General features: G+C 44.6%; 1 protein-coding gene across 1 annotated transcript in view; it reads left to right on the forward strand.

The window, feature by feature from the left end:
• LOC8029374 (cationic amino acid transporter 3-like) overlaps positions 1-579 on the forward strand; it is a 262424-nt gene extending 261845 nt beyond the window's left edge. Inside the window, exon 5 of the mRNA XM_042290471.1 lies at positions 413-579. Within this exon, the coding sequence (XP_042146405.1) occupies positions 413-579 (167 nt within the window). The remainder of the gene's footprint in view (positions 1-412) is intronic.
• Positions 580-13815: the final 13236 nt, after the last annotated feature.

Consider the following 13815-nt stretch of genomic DNA (forward strand, 5'->3'; position numbering starts at 1 on the left):
TCATTATGATTGGTTTTTCGGCGTTTTTATCGACGATTTCCGCATCTGGTCGGCTGCGGAGCGGTAATGAGTTGCACGACGATCCCCCCCTTTCTTAAGCTGGCAAAGACTACATCCACTGCTCTACTCCTCTTTGACTTTTGGAGTTCTGTGTCTTTCTTACGTATGCACCGAAACGGAATGCATACAATTAGGGGTGTTTTGGAGGCACGTGTCCACGCGAGGAACGCGGTACAAACTTTTCTGGCAGCTGTTACGCGCTCCTTGTGCTCCAGAGATCCTCCCATTGTTTTGCCCGCCACGTGTACATGCTCACACTCCTGTTTATGAACTTTCTGTTTATGGGTACATTTATGTTTACATGCTGATGTTGATTGGTGCGCGTGTTGTGTTTTTTTTTTTTTTTTCGCAGGTGTGGTGGTATACATGGCGCACGGCGTGTGGCACAGCAGCGAGAGGCACAACGAGGACCCTGATTGCTCCCTGCTCGAGAGCGTGGGCGGTATCGGGGACGATTTCTCGGACGACCTGCTGCCCATGTCCGAACAGCGCCGGGAGGTGCTCGTCGAGACGTTCTGAACGAACGCCGGGACTCCCGTCAATAAGAGACGCATTCGTCGGTCGCCTCTGAACTTCTAGAAATACGTGTCTGGATGTTTGTTTGTCACACGATAGACTATACTGCTTCACGCTCTCTGGGCATTGGTACTTTACCAGCGATCTCTTGGATCGTTGGTAAAGTAATGCGGCGTCAGCAACACGGCGCAAAAAAAAAGAAGAAAAAAGCAAGTGTATGAAAGTAGAAGACCTGTCCGATTAATATTTTTTTTAGAGCGCAGCTCTTAGGCGCCCGTTCCCGGGTTGAGCAGCGTCGGCGACGGGCGTCAGATGTGACGTCACGTCACGAGGGTCACGAATGACATCACGAGGGTCACCAGTGAAGTCATGAGGGTCACGTGTGACGTCACGAAGGTCACCAGTAAGGTCACGAGTGACGTCATGAGTGATGTCACGAGGGTCACTAGTGACGTCACTAGGGCCCTGATTGACGTCACGAGGGTCACGTGTGACATGACGGGGGTCACTGGTGACGTCACTAGGGTCACGAGTGAAGTCACGAGTGTCCCCCGTGACCCTCCCCTTCTCCTCAAGAGCTGCGCTCTTATTCGGCATTACAGAGAATTGTAAACGTCTTTCATTTTTTTAAGTCTTTTTTTGGCGCTGTTTTATATTTAGTGCCCCTTTCTGTAAGGCTCTTGAAAGCAGTAAGCGAACAGCGGCTGCTTGTGATTTAATTGCAGGCTTCTTTTTCTTTGGCGGTAAGCTTCGTAGCGATAAAAAGCCAATCGTTCTCCAGAATACACAGAAAGAATGAAACACATGAAGGACGAACACAGACACACACAGTTCTTTGATGTGTTTTATTCTTTCTGTTTATTCTGTAGTTTTCAACGCGCTCTGCTACGTGTACGAATCGTTCTCCTAGCGCTAGTTAACTTTTCCATAAAGTTTTCTTATAAATTATCGTATGACTTGCATTGCTCTCTGCAACTTCCCATGTGTTCCGCTGAGACATCTGGAGCATCTACTTACCCGCAAAGCCTTTGGGATAACCAGTCGTTGGAATTTGCCAAGTGAGCTCGGCGAATGACGTGGCTGATAACATGTTTACACCGAGAGAAACAGTCTGCACTGTGACACTACTCAGATGATTTCTCTAAGTCTAAACATATTTGCAGCCACGTCATTTGCCGAACTTCACAGATTGCAGTGAATGGATCTCCAAGTGATTCAAGAGAAAGTAGACGATTCAGATTTCTTGAAGTAATAGCTTTACTCTACTTTAGTTTTGAACTTAATCATACATACGTTTAGGCATGCTACGGGACAGGCGTGATATCATCACCGATAAACATCGCTGAGTTGAAATTGCCCGCCTTATGAACTTCGCTTTATTGTAGACGAAGTTGAACTTGAGTTTCAGACACCCCAACATTTCTTTTCTGCAAAGTTATTGTTTAATTTCTTTTTACTACAAGAGAACATGAGTGCCCGCAAGAAGTAAAAAACAGTGCCATCGCCTCAACCAAGAGCTTTAGCCCATGTTTTCTACGAGGAAACTCCAGAAGTTCACCTAACGAAGCCACTGAAAAAGCGACGACTAATATACAAAGTAGTGAAATGAAAAGAGTAGGTCAGAGACGACAAAACGGAGGACCACACAACATCGAACTTCAATGTTCCGGTGATATTCTATTTGCCCAAATCCCCGTGTTCCCTTTTCTCGTCCAATACATGGCCGTGCAATAGAACTCCTTGTCTGTCAAACATTTGGGAATAAGAAACCGTCTAACAAGATTTTACGTATTTATTTGTAATATTTTTACTTATTACCCGTGTAATAGGTAAACAAATCAAATATTTTTGGCAAAGAACAACAAAACACATCGCAGTGAGCAGGAAAGTGAACACTGCTTCTTTAGTGTGGCCCCTTCAATGTTTTCGCCTGTGTTCAGGAGTTTCGCCCAGACGTGCATTTCTTACTTCCGATTTGTGCTGCATCGACTCAAGAATGGCCTAGATTCGCGCCGAAAATGCGGTTAACTTACTATGCCGTGTCTGTCTGTAGAAATCAACAATGTTGTGGTTCCACGTGTAGTTTTGTGCGATCGAGGCATTTTACGTGCCCTAGCGGCAAGTAAATGCTTTCGTGAAAGTTTTGTAGAAAGCGTGTTTGCGTCTAGAATAAATGATCTGCGTTCAATTGAAGCCTTTAAAGAACGAGATTTTATATTTATTTATTGTTCAGACAGCTATTATACAAAAACATGCAGCAGAAGCAAATTAACGACAGAAATATGCTTTCTAACAAAGGAATGTCGAGATTGCGTTAAGAACTACGGCAACACTTCCAAACTTCGTAGAAGAAAAAAAAAAAGATACTCTCAGATTAATTATGAGGCCGATTCCCTTGATTTTCACGTAAGCCTTCTGGAAATTGAGTTGCTTTTATTTCTCCTATTTGTACTTTCTTGAGGATTTTTCATTCCGCTTTCTCCATAATTTAGTGTCGGCTTTTGTATTTCCTTTTTAATGTATACGAGGAGGCAATTCCGTCTTACCGAATTGAGTGTTTATTTTTCTTAACACATCAAGTCAGTTACGCAGAAACTGAGTATTTCTCCGTTGATTGAATGATAAATGGTGTTATTTAAAGTTTAACAAAACACACCTAGACATACGCACAGTGCGCACTCCGTTTTCTCATGAATGCCTTGTGAGTAGCAAATGCCTCACTTAAAAAATACGGTTCTCCGGAGTCTAGCAGTTTCGAGCAACGTCCCTCTATTAGTTATTCTTTAGCGAAGTCCATTATTTCATTGCGTTTGTTTTTGTTTCCTAACACGTTTTGTTTCAAATATTTACCTTACTGTATTCCTAGCGCGAGCGCAGAAAAAATTCATCTGTTCGAACCTGTAGATTTTACAAATTTTTGGACGCCCCAGCTCATTGCCGCACGGACCTATGCTGCAAGTGCGTAAAAATGACTAAGATATTTTTCTTTTTTTTTAAACATAGTGTTTTTAAGGTTTTGATTCCTTGAGGAAGGCGTGACAGAATGCCACGGAAACCGTTACGAAATGTGCAACACGCACACCAGAGGACAATCCGTACAAAACAGTGTTAAATTGAAATTAAGGAACGAAATACTAAACTTGCCCCGACGGAAATTGAACCAACTCAGAAAATATCGCTGGTCTCAGAAAAGATCGGATATCTTGGCTGAGATTTTCGCGCTAAAGTCTTGACATGCAGTGATTACTGTTTGAAGGGAAACAAAAAAAAAAAAAAAAAAAATGCACGCTGGTGTGTCTGGTATTTCCATTATTGCCCTCATAGAGTTTGCAATTTTAATGACCAACTGTACAAATTATTTGTCCTTAATAGCAGGCTTGACACATCCGTAGGGGATTGCTTCAACTATGTTTCGTATAACAATCTCTTTCGTGGAAACCGTGTGAATCATATTCAATCATAATCACCATATTCTTTACTAACACATATGATGCTCTTGTTTCACAACAAAACTTTATTATGCCTAGTATGTTCTTCTTTTATTTTTGGAGAATTATCACTTCCTAGAACAATTGATTTACATCTCTTTTCGACTCACCCGACATGAAAAGCTCAGAGTAATTCCATCTGTGTTTATGTGTGTTCATGATTGTGTGTACAGCCCCGTCAGAAAGTGAACACGTTGTTTCTCAATGTTCCTCAATTAGCGAATCGGAAGAAGCCGTGGTTTGTATTGTTGCGTTAGCGACATTGAAGATTATGCATGTTTTTGAGCAATTCCAATGATTCGACGACTGTGACAGTGTTTCTAACGTGTTGCTGTTTGAAGTCACTTGTTCTTGAATGACCCAGTGTTTTCTATTGAAACTGAATGGCCTTCAGGTCTATCCGCGAACAAACCCAAAGCTAACGACGAACACTTATATGCAGACAAGGTAGCGTGAGAAATATCATCTATGCCTTTTATCGAACTGTGCCGCAATCCCTTTTTGCTGTTCTCTTTAAATAAAAGAAGAGGAGGCAGACTTGTCGTCTGCGCAATCTTCTCTTCAAGTTTCTGACGACTGTTGTTAGGTAGATTTTGTGACCGTAACACGTCCGCCCCTTTACTCCAAAGCTTTAATAATATTATGCTATGTCGGTTCGAGAGTTAAGCTTCCTTGCATTATGATGAGTGGGAAGCAGCGGAATTCATGTAAACGATCTTAAACACTAATTTGATGGCGAGTGTGAGGTTTAAAAGAAGCTTGCAGTTCGTTTTTATCCCTGAGCTAATTTTCGTGCAGGATAAGGAAAACATGCATATGTCATTTATCTCTCGCAAATCAAAATGTGAGTTGCACACGAGAGTGCTTGAAATGTGCATGGCATTAATGTTTATTGTTCACGTGCTTGTATTACGTGCTTTAAATTAACATTCCATTAATGGTTATTGTTTAATTAATTTAGAAAATGAAAAACACGTATGCTGTTTACGATTTTATCAATCAAGGCTTCACAAAGCGTGTGTTCGTTTGTGGAAATTTTTATGCACATAATGTATGAGAAATGCTGCGTACGTTAGAAGAAAGACTAGCGAGTTAGCGTCCGACCCAAAGCGCCCAAAACCTAATTTTTCCGAAGAGCTTTCACAACATTTTAAACATTCAGCTGTTGCGTGACGATTGTTTGAAATAAACTACTCACGCGAAACTGTTTCCAACTTCGCCTGCTTGTCTTTTTTCTCGACCACACTGAATGCTTGGCTCGCCGTGACTTTCTCATTACTCCTTTTGTGCTTCTAGAGCACTACCTTCCGAAACAAGCAAATACTGGCCTGTCATATGCAGCCCTTACAAGTTGATGTACCATTATTGCATGGCCGTGGCATCATAGGCATGTCATTGAAAATACACCGTCTAACTCTTTTTGTCCATGCAGGGTCTCTTAGAATTTTTCAGTGATTATTGCTGCCTTCAAGTAAGTATTTTTAATCTTGCTTTCAACTTATTAGCTCTTCACTCCAAAGCGCCTTAATGTTTTCTTGTACGTACTAAGACACTGATGCCTGACATGTTCAGTCAAACCTCCCACTGATATGGAGGACATGTTAAATCCACTTAGTTCTAGCCTCTTAGCCAATCTCGGCTAAGAGGTCACTTGTGCCTTAAAACCTCATCTGAAAACGTTGACGCTTTCAAGTTATACAGAGAGACAACTTGGAATATACCAGGCCTCGTCAGGTAAAGCAAATTTAGCTTTTGCCTTGCTTTCCTAAACCTCCTGTCCGAATTTAAAACCTTCCAGAAAACAGTCAATTTGAGCAACGTTATTTGTAAACGACGATTTCACGGTTTATTTTGAACGCATGCTAATATTTCTTGTTTCAAACTGTTCACCCCGGCAAGCACTCAAAGAGGAGTTATTGGAGAGTGCGATCCGTCTCGGGATATTCGGCGCATTCGTGGCGTAAGAAAACATGATACCGGCAAGGCAACGGCGAGGTTGGTGGGGTCACGAGTTTCACCACTAGGTGTCGTCAACGCTTTACAATCTAGACATTTGCGATACTCGAAGACTCAACCAAATGAATACCCGCCCTAAACCGAAGGCCTCCCACCTTCCCTTTCTCCCTATCCCCTCCGTGCTTCGAAGTGTCCAAGGATTTCATTGTGGAAAGCCCTAGGGTCGCTTTCTTCACCATAAGATTCGCAAACGTGTTCATGCAAAATCACTTACACGGCTGAGCCGTACTTCCGTGGAGCGGAACTCCTTTTATGGGATAAGCGACGCTGCGACATTCAAAAATGCTTTCGAAGCATCCGTAATTGCTTGAGGGGACGTAAAAAGTCGGCTTTTCTTAGCCAAAAATGGTTGCCTCTGTGGTATTGCTGCAGTGACCTAGAAGAGGAAGTGTGCCGTCCGCGGCGCGTTTCAACGGAGGCGAGGTGGTCCCCGCAGCGATGACAGCGCAGAGGGCGCTGTGATCTACAGGAGCACGACCGTGCGAGGCGGTGCGTACATGTTTACACGTGTTGCGTTGGTAGTCTGCTGTGTTTATGTGTGATCGGTGCCTCGTTGCCTGTGCTGTTACCCTGACCGTGCTGTATTTGGATTCAGCAATGGTGGTGCTGTCTCTGTGCGTGTGGACTGAAATGAAACAAGATGACGGGGAGACGGTGTGACAAGCGAGACGGCTTCTGTTTTGTGCCGAGCTGCAGCAGCGGCTATCGCTCGTGTAAAGAGGCATGCTCCTTGTTTCGGGTTCCGCTTGAGGCTGATCGCCGTGAAGAATGGTCGCGGAACATGAAAGAGAGGTGATCGAGCCGTCGACGAGTGCAGCGTTGTCTGCGAGCGCCACTTTGAGCCAACGTTCATTCAGCGGCCTTTTAAGATGACGATCAACGGTAAGGCCTTCGAAATCCCCCGTGACCGACCGCTCTTGACAAAGGATGCCATTCCTACTATTTTCCCACATGCTCCTAAGTACTTATCAAAGTCACTGCCGAAAATAAGGAAGGAACGCAACCTCAGCGATCAGGTGTTCCCTAATTCGGAGCGAAGTCGAGAGGACAACATGCTGCCAGAAGCGGCTTCTAATGATGTTGGCCTCCTGAACGATGTCGAACTTCCTGATCAAGCTCGTGAAAGACTGTCATTTTCAGAGCTGACCAGGCCAAACGTGTGGTCGGAACTTTTTCTGCCTTGTGCTGAGGACTCATTTTTCTACGCAGAGTGCGAAGCCAATGCAGTGGAACAAAGCAAGATAACTGTGAAAAAGCAGGTACAGATTACGACGCAAGCTGGGGGAACTGCTGCTACAGCCGATGTTCTCATCAGAGGCAAAAAGTTGCGCCAGGAGATACTCGCAACACGAGAAGAGGCGGAGGCACTGATAAACAATGTCAGCCAGCTTACTTTGTGCCCTGGTACAGGTATAGAGCATTTGAATGACAAGTGCCCGACTTTTAATAGGGCGTTCTTTTGACTAACAAAAAGGAGGAAGGGTTGGCCTGAAAAAAATTGTATGACAAATAAAGCATTCCATAATATTGTTCTCTTTGTTTTGTCCGGGTCTTTGTGCGAGACCAGTCTGAAGAGCAAAAGTAGCACCGAGATTCATTCGGAGGTTGCTTCCTAACTGTTAAGTGCGCCAAGCAATAAAAATGGATTAGGTACTGACGAGTCAAGGTATTACTATAGGTCAATGCACTAAAATTCTGCCAAAGGTGTTTTGAACATAGTAGCATAGTATTTATTTGTATTCTTTTATTTACTTACCCTAAGGGCCCTTTCGGACATTACCATAGGGGGTATACTACACTTTAAGATTTCTAAATCGGAAAAGACCTGGTAAAAAAGGTAACAATGCACTACAACCAGGCGTGTCCTTGGGCAGGCACGTTATCGCAACAGAACTGCGGCTGTGCATTCCGGAAGCGCTAGAATTCGTCATAAGTACGCAGAGCAGCAGTTAATAAACAAATATAAACAACCGCGCTGTCCCAACGATACAAAAACCAGCCGCACATTCCGCTTGCAGAGCTATCTGAGCGGCTCCCGCAGCGCTCGTGCTACCAGCAGCGCCCCTATGTACCGCGCGGAACGGTCATCGCAAAAAGGACCCGCTCTCCGCCGCCGCACGGCACACTACCACTTCTAGCTCACTGTAGTATTGCTACAACCTGATACACATCTAAACAATAGCCTATTCGATAAAACTTTCTTTCCGCGTAAATCTTCCTCGCTCTCGCTTTGCATCTCCTTTATTTTATAGTAGAAATTTCTCACTCTTTGTTCTTTCCTCATACCCCAAGTCTTAACCACCTCGCTGGGGACGAGAATGAAGAAGACATGTCTATACGGAGGCAACGTCTAGGCGAGCGGGTATAGACAGCCGAGTAACCGGCAGCCTTCCTTCTCCTGCAAACGCTACAGTTGCATGGGCGGTAAGTGCTCGTGAAGCAGGAAGTTCCCATTAATCGTTGCACACCAGGCGTGTGGCCTACCACGATTTTTAAAGTGGTCTATTGAACGTATACCTTCGTCTCCTAATGCTCGGATCCAACGCAGATATCAAGCTCTTGTGCTTCTCTTTCCCGACATCGCGTTGTTACACTCGGTCATTTGTTACACAAGAATAGAACTCTCATAAATATCGCTGCAGACTCCAGGGATCCCGGCCTCTTTGTGTGTTTAAAACCGCAGACTAGTAGACTCGCTGCACTGGTAAAATGTTTCACCTATTGCTTGTAGCGGTATCATCGCACCCTTTCCGACTAAACTCACGCTATTTTAACAGGAACGCCTGACTGTAGAATTTGATTAGTTCTCAGTGAAGATGTAGTTATTATAATATTTCGTGGATTCGAACCTGCCGTCTTCACGGGGAACTTACTCCTTCTAAGAAGAGTGTATGCCTGCGTGTGGCATCAATTGTGCTAGATTCCCTACCACTTCGCTTTGCTATGAGGAGTATTCGAGTGAAGACATGAAAGCACATGTACACTCGAAACGGTAATATCACACTTCAGATCTGAACGGAGCCAACGGGTTAAGGTCTTAACATTCTTTTTTTTAGAGCGCAGCTCTTAGGCGTTCGTTTCCGGCTTGAGTGGCGTCGCCGTCGCCGTCGGCATAACCAAGGTCACCCCAAGGTCACGTGATCTTCCAAGGTCACCTCAAGGTCACGTGACCCCCAAGGTGACCCCACGTGACCCCCCCAAGGTCACGTGACCCCCCAGGTCACGTGACCCCCCAAGGTCACGCGACCTCCCAAAGGTCACGTGACCCCCCTCCCGCCCAAAGTCACGCGACAACCCCCCCGAGATCACGTGACCCCCCTCCCCCCAAGGTCAGGTGACCCCCCGGAGCATATTAAAGAATGAGGGGAGGAGGAGGGGAAGGAGGAGGGGGGTCTACCCTCCCCTCAGTACCCTTCCCTCCTCCTCCTCAAGAGCTGCGCTCCAATTCGGCGTTACAGGGAGTTGTAAACGGCTTTCACTTTTTTAACTTTTAGTTACTGGTTAAAGAAATACGGGTAAAACTCTGCAAATCATAAGTGCAGACATCGGTGATCCAGAGAAAACGAACGAGAAAGAAAGCGCCAAAAGATCGGGGAAAAGGAAAACGAAAACAGACAAAGGGTTAGTCGTGTTCGTTTTGCCACAACGCTTTCAAGTTCTTCAACTACGTAACGACATTACTTTGTTTTGCTTTGTTGAAATTTTTTGTTATATCCTAATGAACGTCATTGCATTCTCGCCAGCTAAGGGTTGAAATTACTAGATACTTGTATACACGATGTTTTGATTTTAATTGAAACGCATAATTAAAAAAAAGAGAGAGAGTTAAGGACTGTTCAAATACTTGCGACTTCTTAGAGATGGAGGGGCTAAAAACCGTTTTTAAGCCTTTGCTGTCGTAAACCGTCTAAACATGCATAAAAACCGTTCGTGTCACACTTGGTCGTAGTGAAACGTAAGTGTGTGAATCGGCCTTTAGATAAGCGCCGTCTTCTTTATGTGTTTATCAGGCTCGGCGGACATTACATGAGGGGATAATTGTCGGGCTATGTGACCAATGTACTAAAATGTGTCGATTAACTTTTTTAAGTTACTTTCTTCAGGGGTCCCGCTGGAAATGCTCTATTGATGGCAATTACAATGAGACACCAGACCAATTTAAATAATTAAAAAAAACGTTATAATTATATCGATAAAAGTTTTAACGATTTCTCGCCCAATCTACGAATTGCGCGCAAAAAGAGCACATCAAGTCCTTCCAACAATGACGCTTGAAAGAGAGGCGTAGCCGTTTAGGTCACGTAGTAACTTGTGTCGTCGTTGCACCCCCCAAGAAAACGCTGCCGAGATAGTGACTACACTATTGAAAGACCGAAGTCACTGTTCCAAGCGTCGCTGAGGGCAGGGCTTGCGGTCATTTCTTTGGGCACAATTTTTGAATAGGGCGGAAAAGCGCGGAAGTTCGTAGATTAATACCTAAAAAAACATGATTTTTAAAAACAATTCGTGCAGACGGCAGAGTGGCAAAATCAGTTCCGGCTAAACTCACGCTATCTTAATATAACATCCCCCTGAAGTGTAATACAAAGATGACTGACTTTCTCCAGTGCCCGACATTTCACCGAACCTGATACGGAAAGAATGTCTTCACCTCGCAATTTAGATGAAGATACTTTTTTTTTTGTTCTGCAACATGGGGCTGAACTATCGTTCTGCTCATGTAACTATAATTTGAGCTGCACTTCAGTATTGACTCATCACTCATGACTCCACAGTCCCTCGCTGAAGCATACCGGATGTCTCTCGCTTGTGATTCGTAAGTTTTGCACGTCAATCACAAGAACTTATTTTCTGAAGACATCCGCAGCAACACAAAACACGGACATATAACAAAAATTTTGTTAAAGTAGTAAGTGCGCAGGCGAGCTAGTGGATGTTAACCATTTTGTTCTTCTAGTGACGTGTCCTCGACTGTTCATTTTTCTTCTACTTTGAAACTTTCCTCTTTTCCTGACTCAGTCTCTGGCTAAGAACAAAATGGTTAAAATTTTGTGTTTTCGGTGTTTTTTTGTTTTTTTTTCATATACCTTTTAATGTTTGTTTTTTTGTGTTTTTTTTTTTTCGAGGGGGATTTTCAAATTTGAAATTTTTCTGTTTCAGTTGGTTATAACTGAACCGATTTACATAAAGTACTGAATCTGTAGAAAATATAACACCGGAAAACAATACATTCCTGAATTAAAAATACAAATAAAAAGTAACATCAAAAACGAGGAACCCTACTAATGAGCCCGCAATGTAATAGGAAAATAAACATTACCCTTTTCTTGCCGGCTACTATGCGTGAGGACGCCGAAAATCAGTGTAAAAAAAAACTAGAGGTTGGACAGCTTTTCATGAAGCGAATGTGCCAGGAAGAGTTAACGTTCCCCTTTCGGCAGCTTGGCCACATTGTGCAGATCCTAACGCCGCACTCGGAGCGTACGCCGCCGTTCACAATTATTCGATTATTTGCACCATATTTTACTCAAACTGTTTGTTCAACGGCAAAAGAAGAAAATCGATTTAGTATTTTGCTAATACAGCGCGTCCTAATCAAACAAGGCGCCTGTCATGTGAAAAAAAAATCGTGCATGTAAGTCACAAAGTAACATACGTATAGGATGCTCGTGTGTTTGGATGGATTCGGTCACATTTCGGGGTTCCTGGCCACAAACGCGTGCTTGTTTCACAAAGAGGACTCGGTGGTGCACAGATTGCTTTTATCCGTAATCCAAATTTTTAAGGGGTAGCATCTACACATTATGTAGAGTCACTACCGCTCGTATTATGAATATGAAACGTCCTGGTATGTAGGCTGGAAAAAATGTGTGTTTGCTCGAGCAGAATTTTATTGAATGAGCCGGTGTTCGACCGGCTCATGCAATGGAAAGAAGTCACAATCTACCACAAAACAATTCACCGGGTTAGTCATACTCCTGAAAAGAGCGAGAATAAAAGACACACATAGCATGCGCACCACTGGACTGTTCTCTCGCTATCGATATTAAACTATAGTATATCACGCACGTCTTTTTGTTTATTTTCCTTTCTTCTTTTTTTCCTCTCTTTTCCTAATAAGAATAATAGTGATGTTGTGTGCATGTTTATACAGCCGGAAGTTAGTCAGCCTCTACGAGCGTCTCGTGTCTCAGCTGTGTGGAAGTGAAGTTTAGTCAGTTCACTGCAGCAGCTAGCATGGGGTCTTTAACGTGCATCACGCTCTAGTGGTACGCCACCGCACGCCGGTGCGAGGCTCATCCAGATTCAAACGGGCACGACTGGGGACTGAGCCCAAGATCCCTAGAGTTGAGAAATGAAGGACGAGGAAAAACGCGTGGACGATTGGGGGCACGTGGAGCAGGGGCACCGGTAAAGTCAGTGTTCTGTAAACCGCCATCTGAACCAGGACACGTCTCGAGGTCCTTCCTTCAAAATATTTTCGCGCCGAAACTCTTCGAGAGGACATTGACTGCCTACTCAGGACCCGCGCCGTTGTTTGCTCCTCCGTAACCAGGGCAAGATTCCAGCTGGACGACCTTACCCAGAACCCGGACCGAACAGAGCATGACTTGCGACTCCGGCTCGACTATCTCATCCGAAAGCAGACAAGCCTAGCCGACTTGGACCTGGATATCCTGACCTCGACAACCGATGACGACTTGTAGAACAAGATAGAGGGAGCAGAGTACTACCGTACAGGGATCAGCCAGGGCATCACGCAACTTCGGTGCGCCGTGCACAAACTGTACCAACCCACGAAGATCGCCACGCGTGTTGCAAACCACGAAGACAGCACACTGCAGCCCGGCGGCCTCCCTCCAACAACGAAACCCTGAACAACTTTTTTCCCACCGGAACCGCCCCTCCAGCACCAGTTTACGGCAGTCACCGCACGGTCGCCCTTCACAAACTTCAGGTACCTAACTTTGGAGAAAACACCAGTGATTGGCCATGATTTTGGGGCCATTTTTATGTCACGATTCAAAGAAAGGCCGATCTCCCTCTCATTGAGAAATATAAGTACCTCATGACACACCGTCCTCACAAAGCAAAGCGGGAAGTTGAAGGAATTTGTCTCTCCGGGCAGAATGATGACATGGCAGTTCGTACACTTCATGGCAGATTTGGAAGACTCGTTATCTTGACCGACGAACACATTAACCAACTGTTAAATCTCCCTAAAATAAGCAGCTTAAAAAAACGTCACCCAACTTTGTCAGCTCTTTGACGTCATTCGCTCTGCTCAACATCTCTAGAAGGCTTGTATGATCCGCCCAACAACTACGCCGTGGTTCGTTGTCGTGTACTGATGATAGTTCTCCCAAAAGATCTAGCACACATGTACCGCCAAAAACTAAAGGAGAGCTTAACAGCAGCCAGCCCCAACGCGCTCGAATGGCGCCCAGATGGTCAAGTCAAGGTTGTCATGATGTTTCTTGAAATCCAGATAGAGATACGAGAGGAAAGATGCATGGAACAGGCCACTCGGGCATCCGAGCTAGGGCACACCACAGCAGCCGAACTTACAAACTCAGTTCATATCAAAAAATCTATCTGCAGTGGCACAGACCAACGAATCAGTTCACCGCCAGGTCCTTTCGTGTCCGCTCAGCGACTCCGCGGAACACGACGTTCAGAGTTTTCAGGTTGCACTATCGACCCAGGAAAACAAGATCAAGGCTCACACGGGCAC

The sequence above is a fragment of the Ixodes scapularis genome, unplaced genomic scaffold (genome assembly GCF_016920785.2).
Source record: "Ixodes scapularis isolate PalLabHiFi unplaced genomic scaffold, ASM1692078v2 PGA_scaffold1__304_contigs__length_218370807, whole genome shotgun sequence".
Classification (NCBI taxonomy): Eukaryota; Metazoa; Arthropoda; class Arachnida; order Ixodida; family Ixodidae; genus Ixodes; species Ixodes scapularis.